General features: G+C 42.8%; 1 protein-coding gene across 2 annotated transcripts in view; it reads right to left on the bottom strand.

Moving 5' to 3' along the window:
* The window catches only part of CNTNAP2 (contactin associated protein 2), a 2,044,831-nt gene that overhangs the window by 234,580 nt on the left and 1,794,373 nt on the right, over positions 1-15,878 (bottom strand). For both annotated transcript variants that reach the window (XM_027101624.1, XM_027101625.1), the window contains one exon: positions 3,258-3,476. In XM_027101624.1, coding sequence (XP_026957425.1) covers positions 3,258-3,476 — 219 coding nt within the window. The remainder of the gene's footprint in view (positions 1-3,257; positions 3,477-15,878) is intronic.

Here is a 15,878-nt window from a genome sequence, read left to right on the forward strand (position 1 = left end):
TGGGGTAGACTTCTATTGCAGACCAATATTTCTCATACTGTCTCAAATAGCTTGTGTCCGGGAGATGTGCCTCACGCCCACATCTCAGATAACAGGAAATTAGAAAGTGGCACAGGAGACTTACTCTTTTTCATCAAGTGAAAGGAAGCTGCTGACTCATCATATCAGCCCACTGTTCTGAAACTTTTCTCTCTCCAAAGTCAACAGTGGTTTCATAATTACTAAATTGAAAGAACATTTTCTTAGCTCTATTTTACACATGGGACTTGATATTATTTGTCAATGATAAGCAGTTTCATGAAACTCTCTCCTCCTGTGACAGCCTGTCTCCTGGTTTTTCCTTGCTTGTTCTTTTCATTCCTCTTCATTCTTCTTCCTGAGATGCTACTCTTCCTGCCTCTCCCTTAGATTTAAGTGTTCTGTCAGACTCTGACCACAGCCCTCTCCTCTTCTCTTTTATTAAGCTGTTCCCAGGTCATCTTGTTTACATGAGTCAAAATTCTTTCCAAGACCATAATAAATGCCTCCCCCCACCCTTTTTCATGTTACAGCTTTACTTGGTCTCTAAGACTCTTGGAGACCACTGCAGTCAGTAGACAGAAAGGGATAAAAGTAAAATTGGATCTCTGCATCCAGGGAGATCTCAGAAAAGTGAGAAATTGGGTCAGTTAGGGTCACCTGTCATAATGAAAACCAAGTAGAATCTAACCAGCATGCCTGGGAGAACAGGATTTAGGAGGAAACTTGTCCTAGGTGATCTGGGTAAGATGTGTTGATAAAGGGGAATTTGTTCACAGCTTTTGGCAGGAATCAGTGGACCTGATGTTTTATAAAAATAATTAAAAAGTCTACAAATAAATGCTGTAGAGGCTGTGGAGAAAAGGGAACCCTCCTACACTGTAGGTGGGAATGTAAATTGGTACAGCCACCATGGAGAACAGTATGGAGGTTTCTCAAAAGACTAAAAATAGAGTTGCTATACAATCCAGCAATCCCACTCCTGGACATATATCGGGACAAAACTATAATTCAAAAAGATACATGCAGGACTTCCCTGGTGGCACAGTGGTTAAGAATCCGCCCGCCAATGCAGGGGACATGGGTTCGAGCCCTGGTCCGGGAAGATCCCACATGCGGGGGAGCGACTAAGCCTGTGTGCCACAACTACTGAGCCTGCGCTCTAGGGTCCATGAGCCACAACTACTGAGCCCATGCACCACAACTACGGAAGCCTGCACCTAGAGCCCGTGCTCTGCAACAAGAGAAGCCACCACAATGAGAAGCCTGCACACCGCAATGAAGAGTAGCCCTTGCTCGCCGCAACTAGAGAAAGCCTGCGTGCAGCAATGAAGACCCAACACAGCCAAAAAAAAAGATACATGCACCCCTATGTTCAGCACTATTTACAACAGCCTTGACAGGGAAGCAACCTAAATGTCCAGCAACAGATGAATGGATAAAGAAGATGTGGAATATATATACCATGGAATATTACTCAGCCATAAAAAAAGAATGAAATAGTGCCATTTGTGGCTACATGGATGGACCTAGAGATTATCATACTAAGCAAAGTAGGTCAGAAAGAGAAAGACAAATACTGTATGGTATCACTTATATGTGGAATCTAAAATATGGCACAAATGCACTTATCTATGAAACAGAAACAGACTCACAGACATAGAGAACAGACTTGTGGTTGTCAAGGGGGCAGGGGGTGGGGGAGGGTTGGATTGGGAGTTTGGGATTAGCAGATGCAAACTATTATATATAGAATGGATAAACAACAAGGTCCTTCTGTATAGCACAGGGAACTATATTCAATATCCTGTGATAAACCATAATGGAAAAGAATATGGAAAAGAATATATATATGTATAACTGACTCACTTTGCTGTGCACCAGGAAAACAACATTGTAAATCAACTGTACTTCAATAAAAAAGTAACTTAAAAATAATGTGTAATTTTGAGAACTATAACTTGAGGGGAGGATTTGGAAGGGACTGAGCTCTGGTTGGGTTGGAGCAGTCAGTACTTCCTTCAAAATCTGTAACTTTCATGGCCCCTGGCTGACGTGGCTTGCTATCAAGTCAGTCTCACTTCCAAAGGTAACCGACTACGTTAACAATTTGCCCACGTTTCACCAAAGGAGTGGACATCAAATTTTACCTGTCTTTTCGTGACTTTCTAATATTCTTAAAACATCCTGCCATAATTATGAAAGACACCATCGGGACTCTGACCTCCAGTGGGTGGAGCCCAGGTGGAAGGTCATGTCTGCTTTTGCTGGGTCTGAGACCAATTAACCCACACACACCTAGAGGGGAGGTCTAACTAAGGTGGCAAGACAGCCACCAAGTCCTTCAAACTTGCTTTCTTTTCATTCAACAGAAGAAAAATAGCTAATTTCCTAAAACATTAGTATTCTGGAAGACAAAAGTTAAAATCTCACAAGCCATGGAAACGAGTATTGATTGAAAGCAATGTTAGGTTCAGCTAGGACATGTCATAAGCAAAGACCAGAATGTGGGGCTAGATCCATTTCTCGCAAAGGATACTTTACTTTTTGCTCTGTTTCAATTTCTTCTCAGTGTTGATCTCTTTCCTCTGTGGAAAGATGTTATGTAAGGAGAAGTCTAAGTCTTTCTCTGCCTAGAACCTTGAGGCTAGGTAGAGAAAGGAGTGGATTTCTACTTATCATTTCAAGCAACCCTGAACTTAGGGAGCCCATTCCTTCTCTTTCCTCCCTCCCTCCCTCCCCTTCTTCCATCCTTCCTTTTGCACATTTACAAGTGCTCTAAATCATTAAGGAAATTTATGCAGTTCTAAAACCATAAACCCAAAACTGCATAGATCAGAGACCTCAGAGATGTCCTAGCCCATCCTCTCATTTTGTAAATGAGGATTGTGGGCTCCAGAACACAGAGAGTAGGGACTTCCCTGGTGGTCCAGTGGTTAAGACTCTGCACTTCCAACGCAGGAGACACGGGTTCAATCCCTTGTCGGGGAACTAAGATCTCACGTGTCATGCAATGTGGCCAAAAAGAAAACACAACAGAAAGCGGAGGGTAGAACCAGATTTAGGGTTCCTGGGTCCTCTTCCTTGTTCCATTCTGTTTCAAAGGAGACCACAAGAGGCAAAAACACTTAATTTTGGAAAAATCTCTATCAGAATCCTACGTAGGCAGTTTTATTTTTTCCCAAGGTAGAAGTTGTTTCAAGCAACAGAGAAGTCACTCTTGCTGTCCCATCACTCACCGACAAACAGCTGGCTGTAGAGCTCCAGGCGGGTGTGGCCTTCCGTTGGGGCCTTGCGGGTCTGCTGGGGCAGCCTGTCCACCTGCAGGCTGGCCTGCTTGACATTCCTCTCCGCGGTGACCCGGTGCCACTGGTCATCGTTGAGAGGGGAGGGTGACCTCACCACAATCTCCACTGGCCCGTTTCCGACATCAAATGAAAAGGACACTTCCGTGGCAGCTGGAGGAGCACAAAGCATGAAAGGCACGTGAGTACTTCCCTCCCAGCTGCCAAACAGTGGTGAATTCTAGAGGTAAAACCAAGCACGGAGAGAAAAGGAATCTAAGCTAGTCACTTGCTACATAGGTCCAAGGCGAAATCCTTTGAGGAGGGATGAAACATGAACCCATTGTTAACCATTAATAACCAGGGGAAGGAAAATAAACTTGGATTGGGAGTCAGGTATACATTGGTTTATTTTATCAGGAAGTTACCATCATTGACTCTTTCCAGATAAGGAACTGAAGGCTGGCGCACTTAAGCACATGTCGAGCACCTTAGATTTAGTGAGTAGTGGAGTCAGGATGGGAACCAGGCTTCTCAGGTTTCAGAGCCTGAGACCTTTTGGCTCTACACACACCCTGACTCTTCAGTAGCTCTTAGGGCGTGACCTGTAGCTCTGGCTGCACCAAGCGTCACCTGGGAGCTTTACGAAACACACCAGCTCCGCCCCCAGGGATTCCCACTCAGCTGGGTAGGCACTAGTATTTTTTAAAAGCTTCCTGGAAAATATTAATATATAGCTAGAGTTGAGAGCTACCGCTTTGGGGGTATTCACAAAACTTTATTTCCTTGATCTAATCCTTAAAGTTCCTATGGAAAGTTAGGGAGCTGTGAACTGTGCATGCAATGAGGATGACCCACATCTCTCCCGGACCTCTGGGGCTGGGCAAAGGGCAGCTCCAGAGTCCTGCAGAAAAAACCCTTTCTTGAACCATTTGTTGCACACCTTGGATGTTCGCCATCTGGGATGTCAGGTCCTTCTCATAACCTACCCTCCAGCACTAATCACAAATCATTCTTCTTCTTCTTCTTCTTTTTTTTTTTTTTTTTATAGATCTGCTCCCAATCAAACTCCTTTAATATATCACCTTTCAACAATGGAAAAATGGACTAGGAGGTTGCTTTGGTAACTCCAATTGTCAGTAGCTTTCTCACAACACATTTTAGGTTTCAAGTTCTTCAGTGACTACCTAGTGCTTTATAAATATGTTTTTTTTTAAGTGTATATTTTTCCTGCGATTGGCAGGCGAGGTAGTGGCATGCGGGTCCCAGCTCCTTAGCTTGGTGAATTCTTTTGACAGGAAAGATGAGGCACACCACTGGATCTTCTAACTTTGCTTATAAAGAGATTCAGCTCCTCTATCTATCAATGAGCCTCTGACTAATCTCCAAGCAGTTTAATTAACTATCTGTCATTTTTCCCCCCAGGCTAATGAAAAATTCAGCTTCTCTGGACTGGTACCACTTTGAAATCATGTTGCAAGCAATCAAACTTCTGATTTAAAAACCGCAGTGGGCCAGATTCTCTCAAGACCTAGACTGTTCCCCACCTCTGGGTCAGGTCCCTCTGAAAGCTGCATTAACTTTATTGAGCTCCAGGGACATTAGACGCAGAACTCAATTTCATCAACCTAGTTGTACCAAGGAATTTGGTTCCTTTATGTCGTTAGAAAGGGAACTTTAATTTTAATACCTGTGGTGATGCCACACGTGCTCTGGTGAAATTTCTTCTCTAAATTGGGAGCTCCTGCCTTCCAGGGTCACTGTGACCTGATGGAGGCCAGTGACCTTCACCAAGGTTTCTGCAGAAGTATGATCAGAATATGGGTCGATGATCATATGACTCATGAACTGAATGACCTTTCCCTGAATTTCTGGCATGGTCAATGGGGAAAATGTAACCTCGGTTTTTAAGATTGAATTTGTTCTGTTCTTGCAGTGCTGTGTCTTAGCAGATGCATTTTAAAATGTAAGTTATCAGAATAGCCAGAGAACAAGACTTCCTGAGCTAAGAAGGAAAGTTGGTTTTGCTTCAAAGGCATCAACAGCCATCAGGGAAGTATGATTTAGGGATAAATTGAGTTTAACTCTAAAATTTGACTCAGAGGGATTAATGCTCCTCTAATTTCCTCTCTTCCTGCTCTAACGAATTTTTGTTCAGGTCTTTTTTTGCGGTACGCGGACCTCTCACTGCTGTGGCCTCTCCCGTTGCGGAGCACAGGCTCCCGACGCGCAGGCTCAGTGGCTATGGCTCACGGGCCCAGCCGCTCCGTGGCATGTGGGATCTTCCTGGACCGGGGCACGAACCCGCGTCCCCTGCATCGGCAGGCGGACTCTCAACCACTGCGCCACCAGGGAAGCCCCTGTTCAGGTCTGAGGACCAGCAGTTACCAGGAAATATCCATACTTCCTTCTCTGCTTGTCGCACTAGATCTCTTGTTCCTTAACATCAACACTTCCCTCTAGAGGAGGAAAGAAGGTCTCGAGGACCTGCTGTAGCTCAGTCCTCTCCCCAACTGGGTGCAGGAAGAAGGACTCAAGGCCGAGGGCCCCTGAGAGCAGAATCCTCCTCCAAGAGCCTCCACCCAGGCTCTGTTGAAGTAACGTCCACAATTTCAGCCCATCCCACTTCCCTTCTGGTGCTTCCTGAGGCCGCGCCTGAGAGTGAGGGAAGGGGTTCCTTTTTCCCATTTATTCTATGTCAGCTTCCCTGACATTGCCTTTGAGAAATCCCGTCTCCCAGCCAAACGGCAAGTGTGTTTTAAAAGCTTCTGAAGTTCAGTTTGTGGATGATTGCTCTCCGTTTCTGGGTGAGAGGAGCTGACATTTTAAAAGAGCTAATTACAGAGAGAGTCAGCAAGCGAATGAAAGGGAGGCAGAGTAAAAGACACGAGAGCCAGCGACACCATCCTCTTAATGTGTGTCTCCAGGAGACTGAAGTGTTGCCCTGTTTCCGACTGTAGAAAAGGAATTTCTGACATATCGAAACTATTCTTATTTTCAGAAGTAAGTATTTAAAGATTGGATGTTTCTAGCACGGCTCATTAGAAAGAACACTGTAGCACACACGAATGGTTGCCTTTCTCTTAGTGTCAGGAACTGGGAAGCATCTTTCTTGCAGACTCACAAGTTAGCCTGCCATCGTTTTGTAGATGCTGGCAGAAGACAGGAGACTCGTGGGTCAGAGACAACGCACTGCGTTCTTCACGGTGCAGCAGGCGGCATGAGCGTCAGTCCTCCTTGGTTTCTTTGGTCCCCAGGGTCCCATGGGGGCCACGTGCAGCAGCTCAGGTGGGTGCTGCCTATGCAGTGAGTTTGCATCACAGCCAAGGAGCCCTGACTTTAGGAAATCCCGAAGTTTCAAAAGGGCTGCTAGCAAACCTGCTTAACTTTTGTCCTGGAGCGAGACATTGGCTTTATTATCCTGGTCAGGAAACAAATCTACTCTCTGTTCTGGAGGAAGACATTCTATCCTCCGAGACTGTTTGCTATACACACATCCTTTAGAAGGTACGAACAAAGCTGACAGTGCCTCTTGTTCAGAAGACAAGCAGAAATGGGAGACACCCATGGAGAACCCTGCCCGACAGCTAGACAATCCCCCACCCTTTTCCTCGTGAGCCGGCCTGATTTTGCCCAGGAAACTATGTGCTTCCATACAACTTCACGCTCCAGGTATGGATGACCCTACCCCAGGCCCAGAGGGTGTATCTGGATTCATCTAAGTCAAACCCGAGAATTCTGAGCTCTCTGCCAGCAACCCACTTAAGATGGGATGTATCATTTCCTTCTGGCCAGTAAGACATGAGGGGGAGTCTTTGGAAGGAAAATTAATTAATTGGTAAGAGAAGAGACAGTCATCCCCTTTTGCTCCTTGGTCTTGGGAGGAGATGTGGTTTGTAGTGTTGGTGGAGTCAGACACACTGAGGAGAACAGGGAGGGAAATGGGATGAACCTGGGGCTTAGCTGACATTGTTCAGCCCCTGAATTATTCCTGGAGCCACTTCAAGACTTCTTATGTGAGATATCCCTTATTGCTAAAGCCATCTTTCTTGCAGCTAAAAGCATCTTAACTGATATAGAGAACGGTTTAGCAACCAGTATTTATGAGTTCTAGTCTTCACTTTGCTTTGTCACCTTTTGGGCTCTGTTTATTGGTGTCTGAAAGGAGGATTACATCTATAGTTTCCCAAGAGTTTCTATGTCCAAAATGTGTCTGAAAACACTGATGAGCTCTAAGGTCCCTTCAAATGCGAACGTTCTATGATCTAATTTCCAAGAGATTCTAAGAGAAACAATAAATGAAATAGAGCTGGTCTCACTAGTAGTGGTAGATATCGGATCACTACAGGGAGAAAAGAGAGATATTAGAAGAGAAATGCACAAGGTGGCATATGGGCGTTAGAAACAAGCATGATGGCAGAGATCACCTTTGATCACATCTGGATCATGACTTCATTTGAGTGACAAAGCAATGAATGGGACAGAACCATGGGCAGCTCTGGATATATATATATATATATATATATATATATATATATATATATATATATTTTTTTTTTTTTTTTCTCCCTCCCCTCCTTCAAGTGTAATTCCAGCAGGTGGCACTATTCACTCTCATTCTAACCATGCGTTTTCGGAAACAAATCACTCCAGGCTTAATGTACTGAGAGACGAATTTAACAACTGACCAGAATAGTAGGCTTTTGGACTCTGGGTTTTCCCAGCAGGTGAGATAACATTCAGACATTAGACTCAAAGCATCAGTTGGAAGCAGCAGAAAAAACTGGCCATTCAACACAGAATAGGTAAAAACACAAGGGAAGGTACACAGAGTGAGCACACTGAGAAGACCAGCTAACACGGCTGCAGTTTTGATGATGATTTGTTTCTTTCATTCTACAGTGAAGTTCAAGGATGGATAGCTTCCAAAGGGCTATTCTGCACCAAATATCATTTGATCCATACAACAAAACTGGTAATAGGCAGAGCAGATATTTTAGCCTCACTCTACGAGTGGGGAATGTTATGAATTTTCTGCTTTCTTTTTCATGAAGGAAGGGCTAAGTGTCCATTAGGAGACAAAAGAATTTAGACAACAGGAAAGGGTATGAGAAGACACAGGTAGGCTGAAAATGAGGTCATTATGGGGACCAGAGAGGTGAGAAAAAGGAAGAGGAAGTAAAGAGACCACCTATGATACTGTCCAAGGCCAGGCACTCCACTGCACACTGGGTGCCATCCCTTCTTATTTGTTCCAGGACGTCCCTCCAGCAATTCCCCCTCCCCTTCTACAGTATCTATAATTTGTCCTCTACTGAATCATTCCACGTGACCGTGTGGACCTACCTCTAATGCTAACAGCCACCACCTCCACTACAAAATCCTTCTCTTGTCTTCACATCCCGTTTCTTTGCTCCCTGTTGTTGCAAATTCCTTGAAGGAGCTGCCTGTGTGATCTGTGTCTGTGTCTGTTCCTCTCAGTCTTTCTTTAACGCCATCACCTTAAGGCTTTCTCTTTCACTACATTGTGAAACTGCTCTCGACTCAGCGCCTAAGCACTTACTGGTCCCTTTACCCAAATAACTCTACGGCTGCTGTTCTATCCCTCTGCACACAGCCCTCATATTAGAAATTCCTTCCCTAAACCTTCTATGTTAAATAGCAACCCCCCACCCCCTTTAGCTGCCTTTGCCCCTTTATCCTAATTTTTCTGGATCTACATAGCACGTATCGCCATCTAGCACAACATATATGTGCTCCTGGACTCATTAAAGCAGAGGTATTTTCCATTTTGTTCAGTTTTTGTTCAGTGCCTAGAACAATGCTTGACACAGAGTAAGCACTCAACAATTTATGAATGAATGAATGAATGAATAGGAACACTCCTGCCATGGACGCCAATTATCTAGATACTCTGAAAAAAAGAAATCCATGCATTTTCCTAATGCAAACCATAACTTAAGACACAAGCATATATAAGGAATGCCATCTTGTATTCTATAAGCATCTTCCCTGAGGGCATACAGTAACTTAATGTATATTCCTCAGTCTGGGAACTTGATACATGAGTCATGTCTGTTTGAAACAAACTGTGCCAAATGTTGTTCCCAAACCTATAACATTTGAGGAACAAAGACTTGTCCAAGATAAACCCAGTAGTGGAGCCAGAAGCAGAATTTTCTGCCATTTCTACATCTCATGCTATTTTCACTCTACTCTTGGGAACAAAGACCTTGAATCAAAATTACATTTCTCAAATTTTGGCCTGCATGAGAAACTGCTAAAGAAACATGCTTAAAATGCACATTTCAAGGCTCCTCTCACTCAGTAAGTTGGGGCAGGACTGTGGAGTTTGTATTTTGCTAATGCCAGGTGACTGATACAAGCGGTCCTGGAATACTATTTATTTTATTTTATTTTAACATCTTTATTGGAGTGTAATTGCTTTACAATGGTGTGTTAGTTTCAGCTTTATAACAAGGTGAATCAGTTATACATATACATATATCGCCATATCTCTTCCCTCTTGTGTCTCCTTGCCTCCCACCCTCCCTATCCCACCCCTCCAGGTGGTCACAAAGCCCCGAACTGATCTCCCTGTGCTATGCAGCTGCTTCCCACTAGCTACCTACCTTACGTTTGGTAGTGTATATATGTCCATGCCACTCTCTCACTTTGTCCCAGCTTACCCTTCCCCCTCCCCGTATCCTCAAGTCCATTCTCTAGTAGGTCTGCGTCTTTATTCCTGTCTTGCCCCTAGGTTCTTCATGACTATTTTTTTTCATAGATTCCAAATACATGTGTTAGCATACGGTATTTGTTTTTCTCTTTCTGACTTACTTCACTCTGTATGACAGACTCTAGGTCCATCTACCTCACTAGAAAAACCTCAATTTCGTTTCTTTTTATGGCTGAGTAATATTCATTGTATATATGTGCCACATCTTCTTTATCCATTTATCTGTTGATGGACACTTAGGTTGCTTCCATGTCCTGGCTATTGTAAACAGAGCTGCAATGAACATATTGGTACATGACTCTTTTTGAATTATGGTTTTCTCAGGGTATATGCCCAGTAGCAGGATTGCTGGGTCGTATGGTAGTTCTGTTTTTAGTTTTTTAAGGAACCTCCATCCATACTGTTCTCCATAGTGGCTGTATCAATTTACATGGAATACTGCTTTAAACACTAGGGTTGCCAAGTTTCATTCTAGTAGGAAGGCCCTAGGAATCTTTTGCTTCCTTGTCGTCAAGAGATTTTCAAACTGTGTAGTGAAGAGTTTAACCTTTTCCAAGGAGGGGTCTGGACTTTGCCCTTGGCTTTGGGTAGATAGTATCTAAAGCCTTGGAGTGTTATGCCCGGTTGGGGTGTCTCTGTGTGCCTGGGGGCCTTGGGTCATGCCAGGTAGTCTAACAATGTGATTTAGGGTGGAGGCTGGCCTTACCAGATAGTATTTGGGGTAAGAACCTCATCAAACAGTATTTGGGGTAGGGGCTGACCACCCCAGCTAGACTAATGATGTGATGTAGGGTAGGGGTTTGGATCACACAGTTCAGTCCCTGGAGGGGCTGGAAACCAAGGTTGGCCACATGGGCAGTGGACCATTCCTAAATAAAGGAGCCTGAATAAAGACCCTGAACACTGAGGCTCAGGGGAGCTGCCCTGGTTGGCAGTACCCCATGCATACTGGCACAGTCAATTCCGGGAAAGTAAGGTGTCCATGACTCTATAGGAAGCGCACACCTGGGGGCTTGGTACCTGGGGCTTCTCCTGGTCTCTGCCCTCTGTGCTCTTCTCTTGTCTGATTCTAATCTGCATTCTTTCCTTGTCATAGCCATAACCACGAGTAGAGCAGCCTTTGATGAGCTCTGTGAGTCCTTTTAGAGAATCATTGAAAATGAGGGTTGTTTTGGGGGACCCTCAAAACAATTGTGTGAAATTTTGTGTGAGCTGTGGTCCTTCCAAGTTTGCAGTTGGTCTAATTCTCTGCAAAAATAATCACTTTGCTTTTGAGGCATGTAATCAAGTCCAACAGTGTTCAGACTGAAAGATGTACAAAAATGAAGTCCAACTTCCAAGCTCACCTTCACTGCCTAGGTAAGGAAATTGAGTCTGTAAGACGCTAACATCCAGTTATAACTAAGCATTGAGCTTCTGTTTTTCTAACTGTGCTGTACTGCTTTTCATATTATGCAGGACATTTTTTAAAAATCCTATTTTTCTCTACTATAGTCTTAGTTTGTGAGTATGGAAAGTTTTAGAGCCAATATGCATATTCACATCCAAAATCTCAGTGTTAAACACATCTGAAGATGAACATTGGCAAGGAGAAAATTTATTTGAAGTCTTTTGGAAGTTCTTCAAGGAAATGCCTGGAGCTTAACAATCAATGCTATGAACTCATTTTTAAATCTCTCGTATGTTGATAACCTCCTGAGTATGAGAAGTATTTCTCTTTATGTATTTTTGCCTTTAAGCTTTTTGTTATAGTTAAAAAAATAACTTCACAAACAAAGGCATCCACAGAGAAAAGGAAGCAAAAGGGAGTTACCACTGGCCATGAGAAAACAGAGAGCTGTCTTTAAAATGCAAAGCCTTTCTAATTTTAGTTTTCTCCATGCATTTAACTACCTTCTGAGAATAACTTCTTGAATATCAATGGACCTATATGATTCAAAAAGGAAAAAGACAACAAGCTTTCCAAAAGGACATGTGACTTGAAACAGCACCTGTCCTCAGTAAGGGACATGCAGTCAGGGTTCAAATACCCCCATGTTTGGAATCAGTGGGGACTTGTGTGCTGGGCAGAGAGTGCCAGTTTGGAAGAATAAATGAAAGTCCCAGATGGTGACTGTGAGGACAGAATATTTGTGATAAAAGGAAATGCTGAAGCTGCAGGAGAGAAACCTCGAAACTGGATGCCTAAGGATTCTCCTGAGATGGAGAGGAGAATGGACCGAGGAGGCAATGGATGTAGAAGCAGCTTTTCTCTTGACCAAGGTCAGGTTGTGCAGCAAAATGAAAAACATTCATTGGAGGACATGTGCTTTGGTGGAGGACCAGGGGTGATTTATGGGGCTGGTTTCAGGTGATGTTCGTTGAGATACCTGGCTGTGGAGAGTTCAAGGCGAATGGAGTGTGGGATTTGAGGGCCAAAGGAGGTAATACAACTGGGTGCTAAAACAGCTTGAATTGGAAAACAGCTCACAGGTGTTAACATGGACCACGCTGAAGCTTACAAGGAGACAACATACCCGTCATTCAATTAATTGCAATTTATAAATGACTGAGCTGTGGATGGCTATGCTTATGGGGACACACCATGAGTAAAAGCCAAAGACCCAAGGAGAAAAGGAAAAGCCTTTGGAAGGTGCATGCCTGCTGCTAGAGCTGGGAACACGCCTGTCAGAAGGAAAGCAGACGGTCTCCTGGCGGCCACAGACTGTTTCAGCCTGGACTACAGGTCATCCCCCAGACACCGTTTCTTTCTCTCTGTTCTACAGCACATTGTTTCCTTTCTAGCAGATTCTTTCAATGCCAGCTTGGTATGACTTCAGACAAGACCTCTCTAATGAGGAAAGAAGTACCAAACGACAAGTCTATGTTCTACATGCTATGAACTTGGAATATAAAAACAGATTTATTCTGTTTTCCATTACAACACCAGATGCGCTTCAACTACAGTATTTGCAGTATCAGGCAGATAGTGGAGAAAAAGTGAAACCATGCCACGGGGTCGGCAGGGATGTTATCTAAATGGGAACGCAGAGAGAAATGAAAGGAGAGGAGAATCACTCTCTTTCTACATAACAACTTTCTTAAAGTGTGAAAGACCTGCAAAAGTTCCTTGGAATCTTTGCAAAAGATCTAAATTATCTTAACAGTTTTTCTCTAGCTACAATTACTTCAGTTTGTTCTTCTATTTAGTAATGAATATCAGAAATGAGGAATCTTAGGGTCGAATATTAAAAATACAGGATCTTAGAATCTCAAGGTTGAAATTATCCTTGGAGAAATGCCCAATTAACATTGTGGAAGAGTAATAGACCCTTCAGGTCATGTATTTCCACCTCCGGAAAATGACAGGACACAACTTCACAGTGTCCCTTGGGGTTGGGCCAACCAGCTTCTACTTGAAGCATCCCATGGGAATGGATAATGTTAAATAACAAAAATGAATCACATCAAGAACTCTTCCTTTTCTCTAATTTTGGTTATAACAGCTGAAAAGACAACTCCCTTGATTATACTGCATAAACAAATATTTTGCCTCCGTAAAGACTGTATATATAAAACATGTGAGAACATTTTAAAGGGCCAATTTGTACAAAGTACAGACAAGCATGTTTACTTTTTTCATTGTTTGATGAAGGAATGGATCATGGTTTCTGTCTAAAGAGCTCCTTTGAGAGAACAGTTGTGGGTAGGCTTGAGCTACGTGCCAGCCTCTGCCTCAGTTGCTTTGACAACAAGGTGAGTGAATGGAAGAGCTCTGGGAATAGGTCATCCATTAGGAGCACTGTCCTGCAAGGCACATCCTTGCGTGGCCTTCCCCAGTGAGGTCTTCCACTTTCATCATTTTAGCCTGCCCTGCTGCTCCATGCTGGGTATGTGAGAAAGTCTTAAACAGCAATAGTGTGCTCCATACGTTAGGTAAGTAGTGGTATGATGGTCTGAGAATTAGTAACAGGAAGCCTGTAGAGCAGATTGTGTGAAAATCTGCCTTTTAAAAGTTAAGCCCAACAATAAGGAATAACTGGTTAAATGGAGAACTTGGCAATTGAGACACCGTATTTCCCAATTTTTTTTAAACCATGCTCCCATTTGTTGACATAATAATCATAATTATCACCTCCTCATGTTGTTATGCCCAGATGTAGGAGGCTGATGGGCAATACAACAAAGCCCTGAAGATCTCAGAGAAACATCCTACCAGCCAATAAGATTTCTTTTGTGTGTGTGTGTGTTATATTCTGTAGGTTGTATAACAAAACAATAGCTTTCTTGTTTTGTTTTGTAAATATAAAATTATGATCTTCTAAACCATACATGCTCTCTTGAAGATTCTGATACAGTCTGTGCCCTCAGGTGAAAAAAAATCACTGTTGTGGAGTATTAAAAAAATTGACAGGGAAATGTGTTTCTAAAATGTTGTTACTTGAAACAAGTAGGTTACAAACAGTATGTACTGTTATGATCTCCTTCTTGTAAGAAATTATATATAAGCGCATAGAAAAATGTTTGGAAATGTGCACACCGCAAGAGTGGTATTACATACATTAACATCTGAGATTATAGCTGATTTTGGGGGTTTATGCTTTGTGCTTCTCTGGATTTGAAAATTATTCAACAATAAACAAACACTATTTGTATAATTTTTACAAGTTACAATCTGATCATTTTCACTTCTTTTGCAAAGGTTGGTGACATTTTAAGCCACTCTATTCTATAATTTTAACAAGTGTTTAATCAGAGAGATTACTTAATCAAAATGCAAGGAATGAGATTTCATTTAAATACAGAAAATCAGAAGGAATTTAAAACTAGATTGAAACATTCCTCCTTACTTCTTTCCTGTTCTTAAGATACCTGAGAAGATTTTTTAAAAAAGAGAGTAGTCAAATTTTACCATAAAATAATTGTGAACAAGATGTGAGGTTTTTTTCCGTATTAAAAATGGCACCAGATAATAAGGTCACGCTATTTCTCAAAGTAAAATCCTCGCAGGTCTGAAGTGCCGGCATGTTCAGCTGTTTAAATTAATGTCTACAGGAATCAGAATGCAAGATGGGCATATTCAGTGCCATAATTACACTTGACAGATACACACTGTTTCTATTATTCATCGGCTCTGGCTGCACTTACCCAGGAAGACCCTGTAGAATACGAAATCTCAACCCCTCTTCGTGAGAACTCATTTGGCATTCTCAGCAGTTCTCATCAGAGGAATCAAATTCAGAGATGCAGAAAACCAAATCTGATCCTTTTAACACTATCCACAAAGGCAAGTAAAATGAGTAATTTCCTAAGAGGCCTTTGGTCCAGCTAGCTTTCTTTTGTCCAACTCTTAATACAGATATGTCGGTGGGTCATTACTTTAATGAGAAATGTCTTTTAACCAGTCCCTGGGCTTTAACTATATTCTTTTCAATTCCTCAAATGCTCCATGATCTTTCTCCTTTACTTGTTGACTGGAAAAATGTCTTTATCTCATTTATTTGCCTGTCACCCTTCGAAGCAAATCAGATGCTGCATCTTCTGGAAACCTACCTTGATGTCTTTGGACAAGGTGAAAGCTTACTCTTTCTCGGGCCAGAGTACCTGTGACTGCTAACTTCTCATGAAAAGCTTGTCTTCTCCTTCCCACAGCGACCCCTGAAAAGTTGCCAGGCATCCAGGAGCTGCATTTCCTGGTCCCTGGACATCTAGGTGTAGCCGTATGCCTAGTTACCACCAACCGAATGAGAACAAAAGGAGTGTGTGTCTCTTCTGGACCAATGTGGGTAAGAAGAGAGAATGCTTCTCACCTCCCTCCTTCTCTCTGCCAACTGGTTTAGAAACTCCCAGGCTCTAGG

This window comes from Aethalodelphis obliquidens, unplaced genomic scaffold (genome assembly GCF_003676395.1).
Source record: "Aethalodelphis obliquidens isolate GAN/ISIS:26980383/991018 unplaced genomic scaffold, ASM367639v1 scaffold5, whole genome shotgun sequence".
Classification (NCBI taxonomy): Eukaryota; Metazoa; Chordata; class Mammalia; order Artiodactyla; family Delphinidae; genus Aethalodelphis; species Aethalodelphis obliquidens.